Source organism: Pituophis catenifer, unplaced genomic scaffold (genome assembly GCF_029215685.1).
Source record: "Pituophis catenifer annectens isolate HBS135680 unplaced genomic scaffold, rPitCat1.0.hap2 SCAF_5, whole genome shotgun sequence".
Lineage (NCBI taxonomy): Eukaryota > Metazoa > Chordata > Lepidosauria > Squamata > Colubridae > Pituophis > Pituophis catenifer.
This window is the reverse complement of record NW_027256885.1, coordinates 32,090,810-32,105,472: the sequence shown is the minus strand read 5'-3', so window position 1 is coordinate 32,105,472 and position 14,663 is coordinate 32,090,810. Positions and strand designations below refer to the sequence as shown.

Below are 14,663 nucleotides of genomic sequence, written 5' to 3'. Positions count from 1 at the left end.
CCAATTGGCAGAGTCATGTCTTAAGGCTTTTGTGAAAGGACAGGAGGGGGTGGGTGGATCTTACCTTACAGGATTAAAAGGTTCCAAAGGGTAGGTGCTGCAGCAGAGAAGGTTCCTCTTCTGGATCCCAATAATCAGAGATCTTTGAACATCGGGATCCAAAATAGGCACTCTCTGCTGCACAAGCAGGACAGACAGACTCTGCTGGCACAAGCAGGATAAGGAAGTTCATCAGAGAGCCTGGACCTATGCCCTTAAGGACTTTAATGGTCATAACCAACACCTTGAACTGCAGTCAGAAGCACATTGGTAGCCAGTGAAGTTTTTGAAACAGAGTTGGATCACTCTTGAGGACCCAAAGACCAGCTAAAGCTTTTGAGCAGACCTCAAGGGTAGCTTCATGTAGATGGAGTAGTCCAGATGAGAGATAACCAGGGCTTGAGTAACAAAGCACAGGGAGTCATGATCCAGGAAAAGTCACAACTGGTGAAGAAACTGGAGCCATGCAAAAGCTCCTGTGCTTACACCTGCCGTCTGTTCTTCAAGCTGGAGTTGTGACTTCAAGAGAACCCCCAGCTTGCAAACTGGGTTTGAATAGATAATGCAGAACTAAGGATGAAAAATTCTCACATCCTGCAGCTCCTTGTACCCAAAGCCCATCAGTTTTGCCAGGGTTATATAGGAAACATGGTATAAGAATTGCATTCAAAATGTTATATTTCACAACTGCATATTTTTGGTTTAAAAAACCAAAGAACTAGTTTTGAATCAGTTCTTCAAGATGGTCAGTAGCCCTTTAATTAAGCAAATGAGGATTTTGTCACAATTTAGAGAGGAGCAAGTAAATCAGTTTCATTTCTTTGTCAGCTGTTCCTTTCTGTTCAAATTAGGTCTCAGAATAATAATGTAACATTTGGGGGAAAAGATGCAACCCAGTAATCCAGCTGCAGAAGCCAAAATGGAAAAGATCTCCACAGCTACCATGTATTTTCCCTTGGTGCTCAGATAGGTGGAAACAAAGGCTATCCAGACACTACAAAAGACCAACATGCTGAAGGTGATAAATTTGGCTTCATTAAAGCTGTCAGGTAACTTCCTAGCTAGGAAGGCTACTGAGAAGCTGAAAGCAGTCAAGAATCCCAAGAAACCAAGAACAATATAAAACATAGTGGTTGAACCTTCTTTACATTCTAGGACAATTTCTTCAGCCATGGAGTGCATGTCAGAATCTGGGAATGGGGGGGAAATTGCCAACCACACTGCACAAATGGAGAATTGTGTCAAAGAACATGAAAGAACTATAGCGTTGGCCAGCCTTTTCCCCACCCATTTCCTCATTTTGGATCCAGGCTTGGTGGCCATGAAAGCAAGGACCACTATGATTGTTTTCCCCAATATACAAGAAAGAGCTACAGAGAAGATGATGCCAAAAGAAGTTTGTTGCATGAGACATTTTACTTGATCTGGTTGCCCAATAAAGAGCAAAGTGCAGAGGAAGGAGAGGAGGAGAGCAATGAGAAGAATGTAGGTGAGGTTCCGGTTGTTGGCTTTGACAATGGGGGTGTCCCGATGCTTAATGAAGATTCCCAGGACCATAACTGAGATGAAAGAAAAGAAGGAAGCAATAGCTGTCAGGTTAATTCCCAGAGACTCTTCATGAGACAAAAATGTGATGTGTTTTGGAATGCAAAGGTTGTGAGCTTTGTTTGGGTACTGATCTTCTGAACATGGGAAACAGTCATCTGCATCTGGAAAATAAATTATTGCAGTCAAGTGTTTAATGTTATAGACAACAACCCATTACCGAATTAGTCATCATTTCAGAGATATTTCCTTTCCTGACAGTTAGCATTTGAAAATTAACTTCCTTCCTTCCTTCCTTCCTCCCTCCCTCCCTCCCTCCCTCCCTCCCTCCCTGATACATGAGGCCCTGGTGTCCTTGAGATTTTTCTATGCTAACCCCTTTTGCAAGACGTATTCAATTGGTCCAGCTCCAGTGAGGTTGGGGAGTTGTTTCATAGAATCTGCTTTATGGGGCTGCCAAATCCCTCACTATTACTGGAATAGAGAGTTAGCAGAGAGCTTGGATAGAATTGAATAGGGTCAGGCCCATGTAACTTTTTTCATCCCATTGAACCAGCCATTCTCTGTACTTCATGGAGGATTTGAGAGAGTTGAAAAGAGTCAAGAGACATCTAGAGCATTGCTGGAGAAAGATCAGGGATGAATAAGAACAATAACAAGCTAGAGTCACTATTAAGTGTGTATCCTTTTTCAAAAAGGTATTGCTGAACACAAACAATTCATAACTTTGGTTCAGTCTGCCACCTGCCCTTTTTAGAGAAGGTGGTTGAGCTGCAGCTCCAGAAGATCCTTGATTAAATGAATTATCTGGATCTGGTTCAGTTAGGTTTCTGGCTTGGATATGGGATGGAAACGGCCTTGGTCATTCTTTTGGATGATCCCTGGAGGGAATGGGTAGGGATAGTATGTCCATCTTTCATATAAATATTGAACAGGAGTGGAGAGAGTATGTAAAAACCTGTAAAGTGTCCAGATTCACTTAATTCAGATGATGGTATACAGTAGAAATGTAATGAATACATAAAGAAATAAATAATCTAAATTTAAATTATTGTTTGTTTCCCAAAACACACTATCAAGAAATTATGCCTGCTGAACTGAGGTCTCTCCTTTGCCATTTATTTTATACTTTCTGAACTGCAATTCCCAAAATGATAGTAGTTTTATTCCACCCAATCTTGAAATCTCTTTACTTTCATAGAAACCATAGATGAAAAGATTTATTTTTATGGTTTATATTTCCCAAAGTAAAAAAAAAAAAGATGTCATGATATTTGAATAGACTCCTAAGTAATCAACATCTCTCCAGAATTATTGATTAATGAATTATGATAAATGAATTATGGACAAATTTGTAAAGAGATGGTAAACTACGGTTTATAATTAAAGAGTAATATAACACATTGCACAAAATACTTAGCAGAGGAATCTCTGCTTTAGATCTCTTACCTGTCTTGTTTGAAATTTTTCCTTCTGGGCATTTAAGGCAATCATAGCAGCAAAAGGGCTTTCCTTCTATTTTTATTTTGCTCCAACCTGATGAGCATGGAGGATTACACATAGAAAAGGGCTGTATCTATTGGACATTAAGAAGGAAAATTGAGAAATTTTTACTTAACCTTTCAGGAATTCTTGCATCTGAAGAATTGGATTTGACTAGTATTTAAGGCATATACAGTGGTACCTTGGAATTCAGCTGCTTTGAAACTCACTGAATTCATCATTTGTTTGGTACTCAATGCACAAGCTGAAACTTGTTGATGTTGGCTACCTTGTGACTCACAACCTTATTCCTTATGAGAGAAAAATGTTGTTTACTCATCATTTTTGGTACTTCCCGGTACCCTCCCAGTACCCTCCCGGTACCTGGTTTACTCATTGCATCTCTCAGAACCAATTAACAATGACTACAGAGGTATCACTGTATTAATAAAATATTGTCAAACAGGCCAGAAACACAATTGGGAGAAGCAAGCAGCCTTAGTCATCTTACAAACAACACTTAAGATATGAGAAATGCAACTCTATTGCAAAAATATGATGTTGGGTAAATGTTTACCAATTAAATAAGTACACAGGCTTGGGTTGGCTATGTTGTACGAAGCATACATCCTTAAGTAACCATGTGACAGAAAGTGGTATAATTTAGGAAGTGCAGCCATATTGGTTATTTTTTTAATACTCTTTTGTTATTTGTATAATCAAGCAAGATGTCCTTTGCCACAATTGGTGAAATGACAAAGAGAATCCTCAGAAAGGATTCATTTCTAAAATGAAATTATGTCTTAATGGCTCCAAGGATCTTCTATATTGTCTACTTGAAAGGATGTTTAATTGCTTCTTTGGAAGAACTGTGGAATACTTCCATAACCAGAAGAACCTTGTATTTAAAAATTTGAAGTTCATTTTAACTGGAAAGCATTCTTGCACTATAACATTATAAAAGAATTTATATCACAACCCAAAGTCTATCTTTGAATCTGATGGAAAATTAGATTTCCAGTATTGGTTCCATGCATTGCATTTATAGCTTTACTTGGTGATTTACATTATGTTAACTAGTTTTTTCCAATTTAAAACTCCAAACAATTTTCAGACAGATATTTTACAATAAAATGATTCATGCATATTTATAAATAGTAGATATTTTACCCTTTGGCTTATCAAGCAATATCTTCTTACCTTTACTTTGTTATTTTACTTCTCTTATGCTACTTTTGCTTATATATTTTTTCTAAAAAGTGATATGGTATCTGGGTTAGTCATCCAATCATCACATCTTAATTAAATATTTCTAATGGGTTTGTGTTGTGGAGGTTAATAAATCAATAAACCATGAACCTCTATCTCTATGAAACTCTACTTAAACAAATGAGCCTCTGAAGCAGCCTACAGCAAATGTTTTTATTTACACAATAAAAACATAATAATATATATACAATTAATAAACAGCACTAAATTACTATTATAAATTATACTGTCAGCTATCTATCTATATACATATCTATTCTCTCTAATCTATGCTATCTATGAATATTCTTCCTCAGAAGAGATACCACTTTATACCACAGAACTGCTCTTCTAACGGACTTCCAGACTGCTCACAGTTATCTAAAGGAATATCCTAGAATACAATACAATACTATACAGAAGCGCAAACTGAACAGCAAGGTGAAGAGCAAACTGAATACCAAACTGAAGAGCAAGGGTTTCTGTTAAGAATCACCTTTTTTACTGTTAACTGTGACAGTTAGGGGAGGGCCCTGGAGATTCAAATATATTAGCTGCCCTCTGATTGGCCCATGCATCTGTACATTCCAAAAGTCATCAATAGGCACAGCTATAGAGAAATAATTTTTCTCTAACAGTTTGGAATCTAGTTTTCTCTAAGGTCCATGGTAATTTCTGTTAATGTCGAATCTGATTTGATCAAATCAAATCATTACCTGAAAGATATATGTAGTCTCCCCATCTGGAAATGTTTTACCTTTGAGGCACATTAAGTTGCAAACCATTCTATTGCCAACCCTGAAGCTGACCTGCCCATGGCCATTTTAATGCTTCAGCATTGCCACACTGGAGATGAGGGATAGGGTGGGGGGAATAGAGATAGCTGGTGTTTTATAGCCAAAATAAAATACTTTCCCCTGGGAACCAAGGACATTCTAACACCTGACCAGAGAGAGGAGGAGCGACGTTACCAGGCGACCGGATGGCACCTTGATTGGATCATGTGACTGATTAGGGAAGGGAAAATACTTTTACTTTTAATTAGGTGAAAACCACAGAAACCTTCAGAGTTGGTTTTCACCAGAGTTGTGCCAATAAAGCTTTTTCTTTGAGGAATCTACTTGCCTCATAGTTTTGTTTGCTATGGGTGTATTATTTGGAACCCTGACATCTATATTCAAATATGCTATGAAAATTCAACCATCCCAGGTTAATTTATGCTTTACTGCTACCTTTGTAAAGAAATACAGGCCTTTCATCTATGTACTGTATTTTTAAAAAATGTTGCAAACATGTTCAGTAATTCTAACTCTGGGGATGAATCAAAACTTCCTCAATGGCTTTAGCATCTCTTTTTCTCATATGGAGATTCAGTGAACACAAATCTTAGCATTGATGGAGAATTAGAGAGATGGTGGGGAAATAGAGAGCCTCTTGTAACCAGCAGTCCTTATAACTGCATTTACTGCATCATCATCTTCGTTTAACAACCCCATCATCCCTTGCGGGGTGGAGTCTGGGCAACTGAATGGAGTGTTAGCAAAGTGTTTACTGGCCGGATGCCCTTCCTGATGCCAATGCAGAGAGTTTTCAGCGGATATATTCTCATTGTGTCCAGAGAGAGAAATATCTGCCTCTACCTAGTATTGAACTCACCTCTAGGCCACCACACCACTCCTAACTGCATTTACTGCATGATGCTAATTAAATAAAGCTGACTTCATAATAGGAGTGTTTGGTGTCTGGCAGAAGTGGGTTTCAGCAGGTTCTGACCAGTTCTGGAGAACCGGTAGTGGAAATTTTGAGTAGTTCAGAGAACCGGTAGTAAAAATTCTGACTGGCCCGGCCCCTATCTATTGTCTGCTTCCCAAGTAACAACTGATTGGGAGGAAATGGGGATTTTGCAGTAACCTTTCCCTGGATTGGGGAGGGAATGGAGATTTTACAGTATCTTCCTCCTGCCACACCAACCAAGCCACGTCAACCAAGCCACGCCCACAGAACCACTAGTAAAAAAATTTGAAACCCACCACTGATGTCTGGGAAGGAAAACTGTTAATATACTTCTATCTGTTACACAGAGGATGTCGCAGATTGCAATTTTTAGGAAGCTGTGTATTACTAAAGCATGCCACCTTACATAGTGTTGCTATTTGAGGTCCTGCTTCTAAAACTCCAACACTCTCAGAAATCATGTAAACTCTGGGACAGAGTTTTTCCTTATATTTTGTAAATCCCCCTTTATAGAAATCTCTCTTCTAATCAATGCAAACGTTTTGCATTGTTTTTTTATTTTAGGATAATCATGTTCACGAGTCACTTTGAGAAAAGAGTCATTGTATGCCTGTAATTCCTGAAAGAACTTTCTGAACATTGAAGCAGTAACTATAAATAAAGTAAATTATTCACCATTGTTTGATATTGATGCCAAACTACCTGGTTAAACATGGTGGGCCAGATGATCTCCTCTGCAGAAAGAGTAAGGAGATTTTCAGGGGGAGTCACTGGAGCTATGTTTCCAATTTTGATTCGATGAAATGATTGGTTGGGGAAGGTGACCCAGTTGATAACATCAAATCCAGTTGCTAGTTCTCCTCCATATCTCCAGCATTGTTGTTAAAAGAAACAGCTTTCAGATACCAATGGAACTAAATGGAAATCATTAAAAAAAAATTTATAACAATTGGAAGTAGTGAGCAAGTATGAATGTAGGATCTTTCATACATTAGGTGTTATTCTTTTAAAGCAGACCAAACAGCAAACATAATATGAGGAATATTTATTGTTATGGGGTATGATAACAGAAACTTGAATACCTTCAGGAATTTCCTTCTAAGGCAGAATTAGTTTCTCTCTCACTCTCTCTTCTTTCCTGGGACTAAATTGCCATTTATTTTCTCTTAACAGTCCTTCTAATGACTTTTGCATCCTTTCTAAAAAACATTTGGGTATTTAGAATTCCTTTAGTATTCCCATGCATCTTGGAAGTAATATTATCATCTATGTCAGTTGGACCAATAATGTTGACTCTTAATGGCACCCTGGTTACTTGCTGTTGCTCACAAGCTCTGCTGTACCAAAATATTGTGAACATTTGATCTATGAAGAACTGTCTATCGATCACTCTTCAATGCCATTGTTTTCTTTTTTTCTTATGTATCTCATACGCTTCTCTTCACTGTGGAGTCAAAATGCAGGACCCCAAGCAAATAATCAAGACTCACTGCAGTTCAATGCCCTTCCTTCCTTCCTTCCTTCCTTCCTTCCTTCCTTCCTTCCTTCCTCCCTCCCTCCCTCCCTCCCTCCCTCCCTCTCATAATCTTCTCCTCACTGTGAAATCGAAACTCAGAACCCAAGCAAATAAGCAAAGATAATTAAAGTATTAATTCTTAACCTAGGACACTGACAAAATTCCACCCAGAAATTAGTGGAGGGAACTTCTGCAGAAAGCTTATATTTCAAAAAGGAAGGCAAAATATGCATGCATATATATTCATAAGTAATTACATAATAGATCTCAAGTTACTTCCACCTCTTTTCTTATTTAAAGAGAAAAATGGTCTTACTTAGAAGAAGAATTTGCATCTTAAGATTCAGCGGTTCCTAGTGGAATGTTTTGATGGAACTATCACAAACCACTGTGGGATACAGGGATACATTCCTTATATCCTATTAAACAGTCCCATTCATTTGGAAACTGATTTACTCCACACTCCTTCCAAAACTTCTCTTGAATTAACCTTTGACATTGCTTCCTTCTCATTGTGCATTGTTGTATCCCATGTTTAATGTTATCCGGAATTATTATTTGAAGTTCTGACATATCACATATGAGTTAATTCAGCTTCAGAATGCTCTTATTAGTTATACAACTCCCGAATATTAGCTGAACATTTATATGACTGGCCCTTACATAAAGGGATATTTTTATTCATGTCATTTTTACCTGCCAGGACTGTTGACTGAGTTCCCAAGCATTTCCTCTTTTTCTGCTCTTAGATGAAAGCATGGCTTGCAAAGCATGGGCCACTGCATAGACAGCATTGTAAATGCTATAACTTTGCCCAGTTATACTAGATTCAATCACAGATTCAGGAAGAGTCTCCAGTGACTCCTCACCAGTGCATTGATTGTCACTGTTCTCATCTAACCCAGCATTTGGGAAAGAACATTCAAATGCATTTTCCCAAAACACTCTTGTCAAACTGTCAAGTATATGCAAGCCATTGGCACATATATCATACAGACACTAGTGGAGGCAGAAAGTGCCCCCACCCCTATGTGGAGAGGAGGGGCTTACACTGAGTATAAAACCCCCTCTAACCTTTCCACCAAGCTCTCTTTTACGTTTGTTCTCCATGAGACATAATCTTTGATAAGGGTAGTCACACACGCTGTGTGCCCCCTATCCTAATGGATATTAAGACAGCCTTTGTATATAGTTAATATGTTTTGTTATATGAATAAATACATTTATCACATTTATTCATGCATCTGCCTTTGGACTCTTCTATGCTCCTGGGTGTTTCTACGATCCCAATTTCCACACAAACTGTCCTCTTCTTCTGAAGAAGGCTTTCTCATCTGAGTAAATTTCTTAAACCCTAATATTTCCTTTGAGGAAACTGCCAATGATAGTGCACCGTGGATGAAATCCAGGCTTTTGTATCTTTGAAATGGGATTGATGTGAATTCCATCTGTGCTGGCATGACCCAAACTTTATCTTTTCTCTTCATTGGCATGTCTTCATATTCTGAAGCAAATGGCAACATTCTAAGAACAGCCATGTCCTCATTTTCACCATATGTGATTACAACATTGGCAGTACCTCTCATAATAGCCTTATACAGCAAAACAAAATAATTAAATTGAATTTCAATATCTTTGGCAACAGATTCCATTGGCATTTCTTCCATGAAATCAAAACAGATGCCTTTCTTAGAAAATATATGAAGCCTATTTTGTATCAACCTTTTCCCCCTTTCAGATTTTGGGACAATGAGCCCAATCCATTTCCACTGGAAGTGAAGCAACAATTGGACCAGCCCCATAATTTGAAGGTCTTCATTTGGAAATAATTGATGGAAGAAAGCAGCTTGAATGTTGTCATCTATCTCTGCAGTAGAACCATATATGAGCTAAGAAAAAGAAAAAAATTAGAGTATATACTTCCAAATCACTTATGTCTATTTTAAGGATCTTATTTGAATATTATGTTATGGTTCGCCAGCAGCCTGCAGAGCTGGCAATGGAGTTGGACAGGGAGGAGGCTGGGGAGGACAATGGGCCAGTCCTGGAGTCAGGGGAAGGCCAGGATGAGGGCTTTGCGTCGGAGGCAGAGATGTGGCCAGGACCATCTGGGAGCGATGCACGGACTCCAGAGCCTCCAGAGGCGAATAGCAGAGAGGCAGAGGAACAGGAGGAGCCTGTTCCTAGTGCACATGTGCGAAGAGCTGCCAGAAGGCAAGAGACGCTAAAGCAAAAAAGACGACTTGGGAGCCCTCCCAGAAGGCTTAAAAGAGGAGCAACAGCTCTTGGGATCTTTGTAGGAAAGCAACGTTGCTACATTTGCTTCTTGTCAGCGTCTCTTGCTTCTGAACTTTTGTCAAGAAAAGCCTTTGTTAGAATGCCAAAGTAGGCAAAGGTTGGTGATAAGGCCGAAGGACTGTTTATGAAGAATTTGTTTTGGACTTAATTTGGACTAAGCTGAGAATGAAGTAATTCTCAGCTGTTCTTATAAAATATGTTGGTTTAGGACTGATTGTGTCTGGTAATAACTACTTGGGCCTAGATCACAACATATTAATGTTCTCCAGACAAGGGCAGAGTTGATTATCATTTATATATTCCAGTACAATTTCTATGATAATTGTTTCTTTTTGTTTTAATAAACAAAGCTCCAACTGCTTCATATCCAACTGCAAGGATGGATATGAACTTCTGGATTATGCTATCTTAAAACATGTTTCAATGACATAATTTACCCTATAGATTAGATATACATAACTTTCTAGCATTTTAAATCATTCCTCTCTTTCCCACCCTGGATGAAATATATTTTGATGTTTAGCTTGATTGTGATTTTAACTATATGAGGCAATGTTGGTTATCCCTTTGTTTTGAATGTTTTTGACACTAATAGAGTCATAAAGATAAAATTTGGAATAGAAATTAAACTAAATCAAGCAAGAAATACTGTATTTAGATTTGAGTCCTTTCTTTATGGGATGGCTCTTACCTGTGGGATCTTATATATATTCAGAATGTTTGACATGAACTGACCAATGTAAGCATTATGTCCTGCAATCACAGATATTACATTGTCCTTGAGGTCACATTTGTAGTTTGGATTGAATCTTCCCTTTGTAGAGAGAAGCTCCAAGGTAGCCAGATAAATCCATCTTGCCAGAATATAGTTATTGGACATATGGATACCAAGGGTGATGTTTGGCAAGATCCTGGAATTCTCATTGATTTCTTTGATTGCAAATTCTAAAGCCAAGATGTGCTGGTAGTTTTGCATATAAAATCTGAAATGAGTTTTAGAACAACTATAGCCAAATCTGGGATTGGCTGCATTCGAATTGTATCACACAAGTTTAGATTCTGCAGGCCACAAGCACTGATACAGGTGGATGCTCTAGCATCACAGAAACAATTTGTTTAAAATATTCAAGAAAGAGGTCAAAGCAATATAACAATCCATATGCATTCAGGCAGCCCAATTGCAAAATGTAATAAACATCAATAATTAGTGGGTTTTTACCCCTTAATATGGAGGTATATATTTAATTTTACTTCCTACCCTAATATTCTAATTCACTTAATCAATACACTAGAAATTTCTGTGGAATTTTGGATATAATATTTGCATGTAGGACTAACTGCAATCATGCACACCTTAACATATTGCTGGTATGAAGCAATGCTTTGCAGGCATTTATTTCATTTGAACTTCATCGAGTTATAGCCATATGAAAAAGGTGTATTAAAATTAAACTGATACCTACTAAAATGGTACCAAAGCCATACAAATAAAAACACATTGGAAAATAACTTGCGTAAGAGATGGAAATTGAAGCAATATTATTGAGAAATAATAGTGCAGGATAGGCAATTTAACATTTGCCCTCCATCCTAATTCAGTCATGTCATAGACTTTAACTATTTTCTGTATTTGCATTACTTAAAAACAGGAATTCCATACATGAAATCATCAACCAGTTCATCAGATGGACTTCTTCTGAATGTTACTTCATCAGACATCATGTAAATTTGAGACGAAATGCCCGCAATGACCAAATCTTTTGAATCATATCGCTTGTGCTTAATAAAAGGCTGATTTCCTACAGAACATTTACCAAGGGTTGTATCAGCTTCTACAAAGAAGGACAATATTGCTACAGATGCAAAGAATAATATCATTTTGCAGACCAATTCATGTCTCAGCCATCTGTTCAATCCCTTAGAATTAGGCATTTGAAATAGGACAGCCTGAGATACAGTGTTCCATGAGGCTGCTTTAAAGTAGAGGTTTACTTTTTTAAAAATCAGAATGACAGGACTTTGTCCTCTAGCTGTACCCTTGGAGAAAAAAGAATATTGCGTCTTTATTGCTGTTGAAATACTGTACATTACTTCTATTTTTTTCTCTAACTCCTTAGAGATTGAAAATAAAAATATATAATTGATAATGATTATACAGATCTAGACATGCTCAAAGCAACTTGTGATTTACAGGGTATTGTAACCTGGAATTAAAGACAAAACAATAGTGTCGGGGGGACAGAAAGAACTAAATGAGAAATGTAAAAAGTTTTGTTCTCAGACTATTGACTCTGGAGGGCCATGATTTACAACTGGGTTGACATGCCTTCTTGAGGTATGACAAAAGGAAGACCCATGGTTACTTTCAAAGACATTACATAAAGAATGCACTATTGTTATTATGGGAGAAAATTAGAGAACATTATTTGAGGATACCAGTTTGGCTTTCAATCGACCCAAATGTCATTAACATGGGAAATATTGTTAGATATAAAGATATTTTGAATGAAAAGGGGGAACTTAAAACTAAACAAGAGCTGAGTGATCAAGGGATCCATATGGCACAGTATTCACAGAAATGTGCAGAAATGAATAGATTAACACTTGCTCTAAAGGAGAAACAACAAACTGAATATTATATGACATGGGAGTTATTTTATGAATGGTTGGAAAACAAAAACAGAAGTTAGACATAAATGGAGATCAGTGAAATATAGAAAACATGTTAAGATAGAGAAGCAAACAATATGATGATTCTTACTAAAATAACCATTAAGATTATTATATTTAATATTATATTCTTATTAGAAGATATGTTAATACAGAGAAATGAATAGATATATTATATTGCAACCTGGAATTAAGGAGAAATGTGGGTAGTAATAATAAAAAGGAGAACTTTAAAAATTACATTGGGATTAACAATGGAAGAAATAGAAAAAGGGGAAAGAAACAAAGAAAGAAAAGAGGGTGGAATAGAAAGAATATAAAAAACTTAAATGATTGCACTAGGATTATCAGTGAGAAAATAAGAAAAAGGGAAAAGGGATGGAAAATAAAGGGAAAGACACAGCAAAATAGAAGAGTTTATGACCCTAAAAAACAAAATGATTATACTGGGATTAACAGTGGAAAGATAAGAAAGAAGGAAAAGAGAGTTCAGGATTTTAAAGTACAAAAGAAAAGAAGGGGAAATAAAAATAAAAATAAAATAAAAGATAGAAAGGGAGAAAGAAATGGAAGAGGAATATGGGGTAAATGAAATGAATACTAGAGAAAAGATGAAATTGTATTTTTAATGAAGTGATTTTACACTATATGGATGTATTATGAATGTAATAATTGGAATATCTTTAATTAATGAAGGGGACTGTAATAACTGAATATTTTTAATTACATATTTGGAAATTAACTGAATAAGAAAAGAAAGCTGAATTGTAAATATTGATGTATAGAAAGAGCAGACCGCTGTGTATAGCTGAAAAGAAAAGTGATATTTTTCTTTTTTGTGTTATTTTTTGTTGTATGTATATGTTTGATTTTTAATGTGTTTTTAATGTGTTTAAAATAAAAAACTTTTTATAAAAAAAAAGAAAAAGAAGATGAAAAAAAGAAAAAAGAAAGCTGAAATGATATTGGATTATGAATTAATTAGATATATTTAACTGGTTTTTATAAAAATGTTGAAGTGTACTATTTGGAACAGTTGATAAAGAAAAAAATATTTGAGATTGGAACAAGAGAATTTAAGAAAATAATTGGGAATTGTATTTTGTTGTATGAATTTAAATTTAGGGATATTGGAGTAAGATTGACACTTAATTGATTTTTTATTGAATATGTTTAACTAATTAGTGAAATTATGATAAATGGATTATTTTTAAAATAAGAGAGAAGAATATAAATAATTAATGAAGTAATAGAATGGTAATAATGAATTATTTAAGTCAATATGAAGAAATGACAAAATATAGGGATGTTTAAGAATTGAAAATAAGACCCAGAAATAAGTTTAATATATGAAATTGTAATAGTTGGAACATTTGGGTTAAGATATATATTTAATTAGTTTTTATTAATATGTTGAATTGTATTATTTGGAATAGTTGATAAAAGAATCATTGGTGATTAAAGTAAGAGAATTTAAGGAAATAATTAGGGATTGTATTATGTTATGTGAATTTAAATTTAGGGATTCAAATTTTAAGGAGGGAAAAGAAAAATTGAACTATATTAAGATGAGAAGTTAAGATGAAGGGTAATATTGGTTTCTTAAAATTAGAGAGAATAAATGCTGTGAGAAAAATTAAATATATAAAATTGTGTTAAAGATGAACAAAAATCTGTACAAATTTAAAACCGGGCCAATATTCTGTTCAGAAAAGATGTATTATATGTTTGTTTGTGTGTTTAAAAAAAATTAAAAAAAACTTTACCCCCCCCCCCAAAAAAAAAAGACTGAATAGTCTTGCGCAGGACCACTCTTACCCATCTGGTTTGAAATTTTCCCTTTTGCACATGGAAGGCAATCATAACATGTGGTATTCAGGAAACCAGCCTTTACCTTTTTAGGAATAAAAACAGAGACTATGGATAGGCCAAAGACAGTTTATTGTAACTTTGCAAAGTGTCTCCCCTCCAAAGGAAAAGGGAGCAATTAGGTCCTCTACTCACGGATCTTAAATACAATTTTCAGGATACAGGAGTCCAATACAACAGGATACAAGCAGTCCTTAGACTAGAGCATCAGTTTCAGATCTTATATAACATATTTGGCACATGTTCCGCCCTGGAAATTCCC

General features: G+C 36.0%; 1 protein-coding gene across 1 annotated transcript; it reads right to left on the bottom strand.

Moving 5' to 3' along the window:
• Positions 1-852: 852 nt before the first annotated feature.
• On the bottom strand, positions 853-5,810 carry LOC139317648 (vomeronasal type-2 receptor 26-like). The gene is made up of 3 exons (XM_070944731.1): positions 5,781-5,810; positions 3,034-3,160; positions 853-1,748 (listed from the first exon to the last, which is right to left on the bottom strand). Exons 1-3 carry the CDS (start codon positions 5,808-5,810, stop codon positions 853-855), a joined length of 1,053 nt encoding a protein of 350 aa, XP_070800832.1.
• Between the last annotated feature and the right edge of the window lie 8,853 nt (positions 5,811-14,663).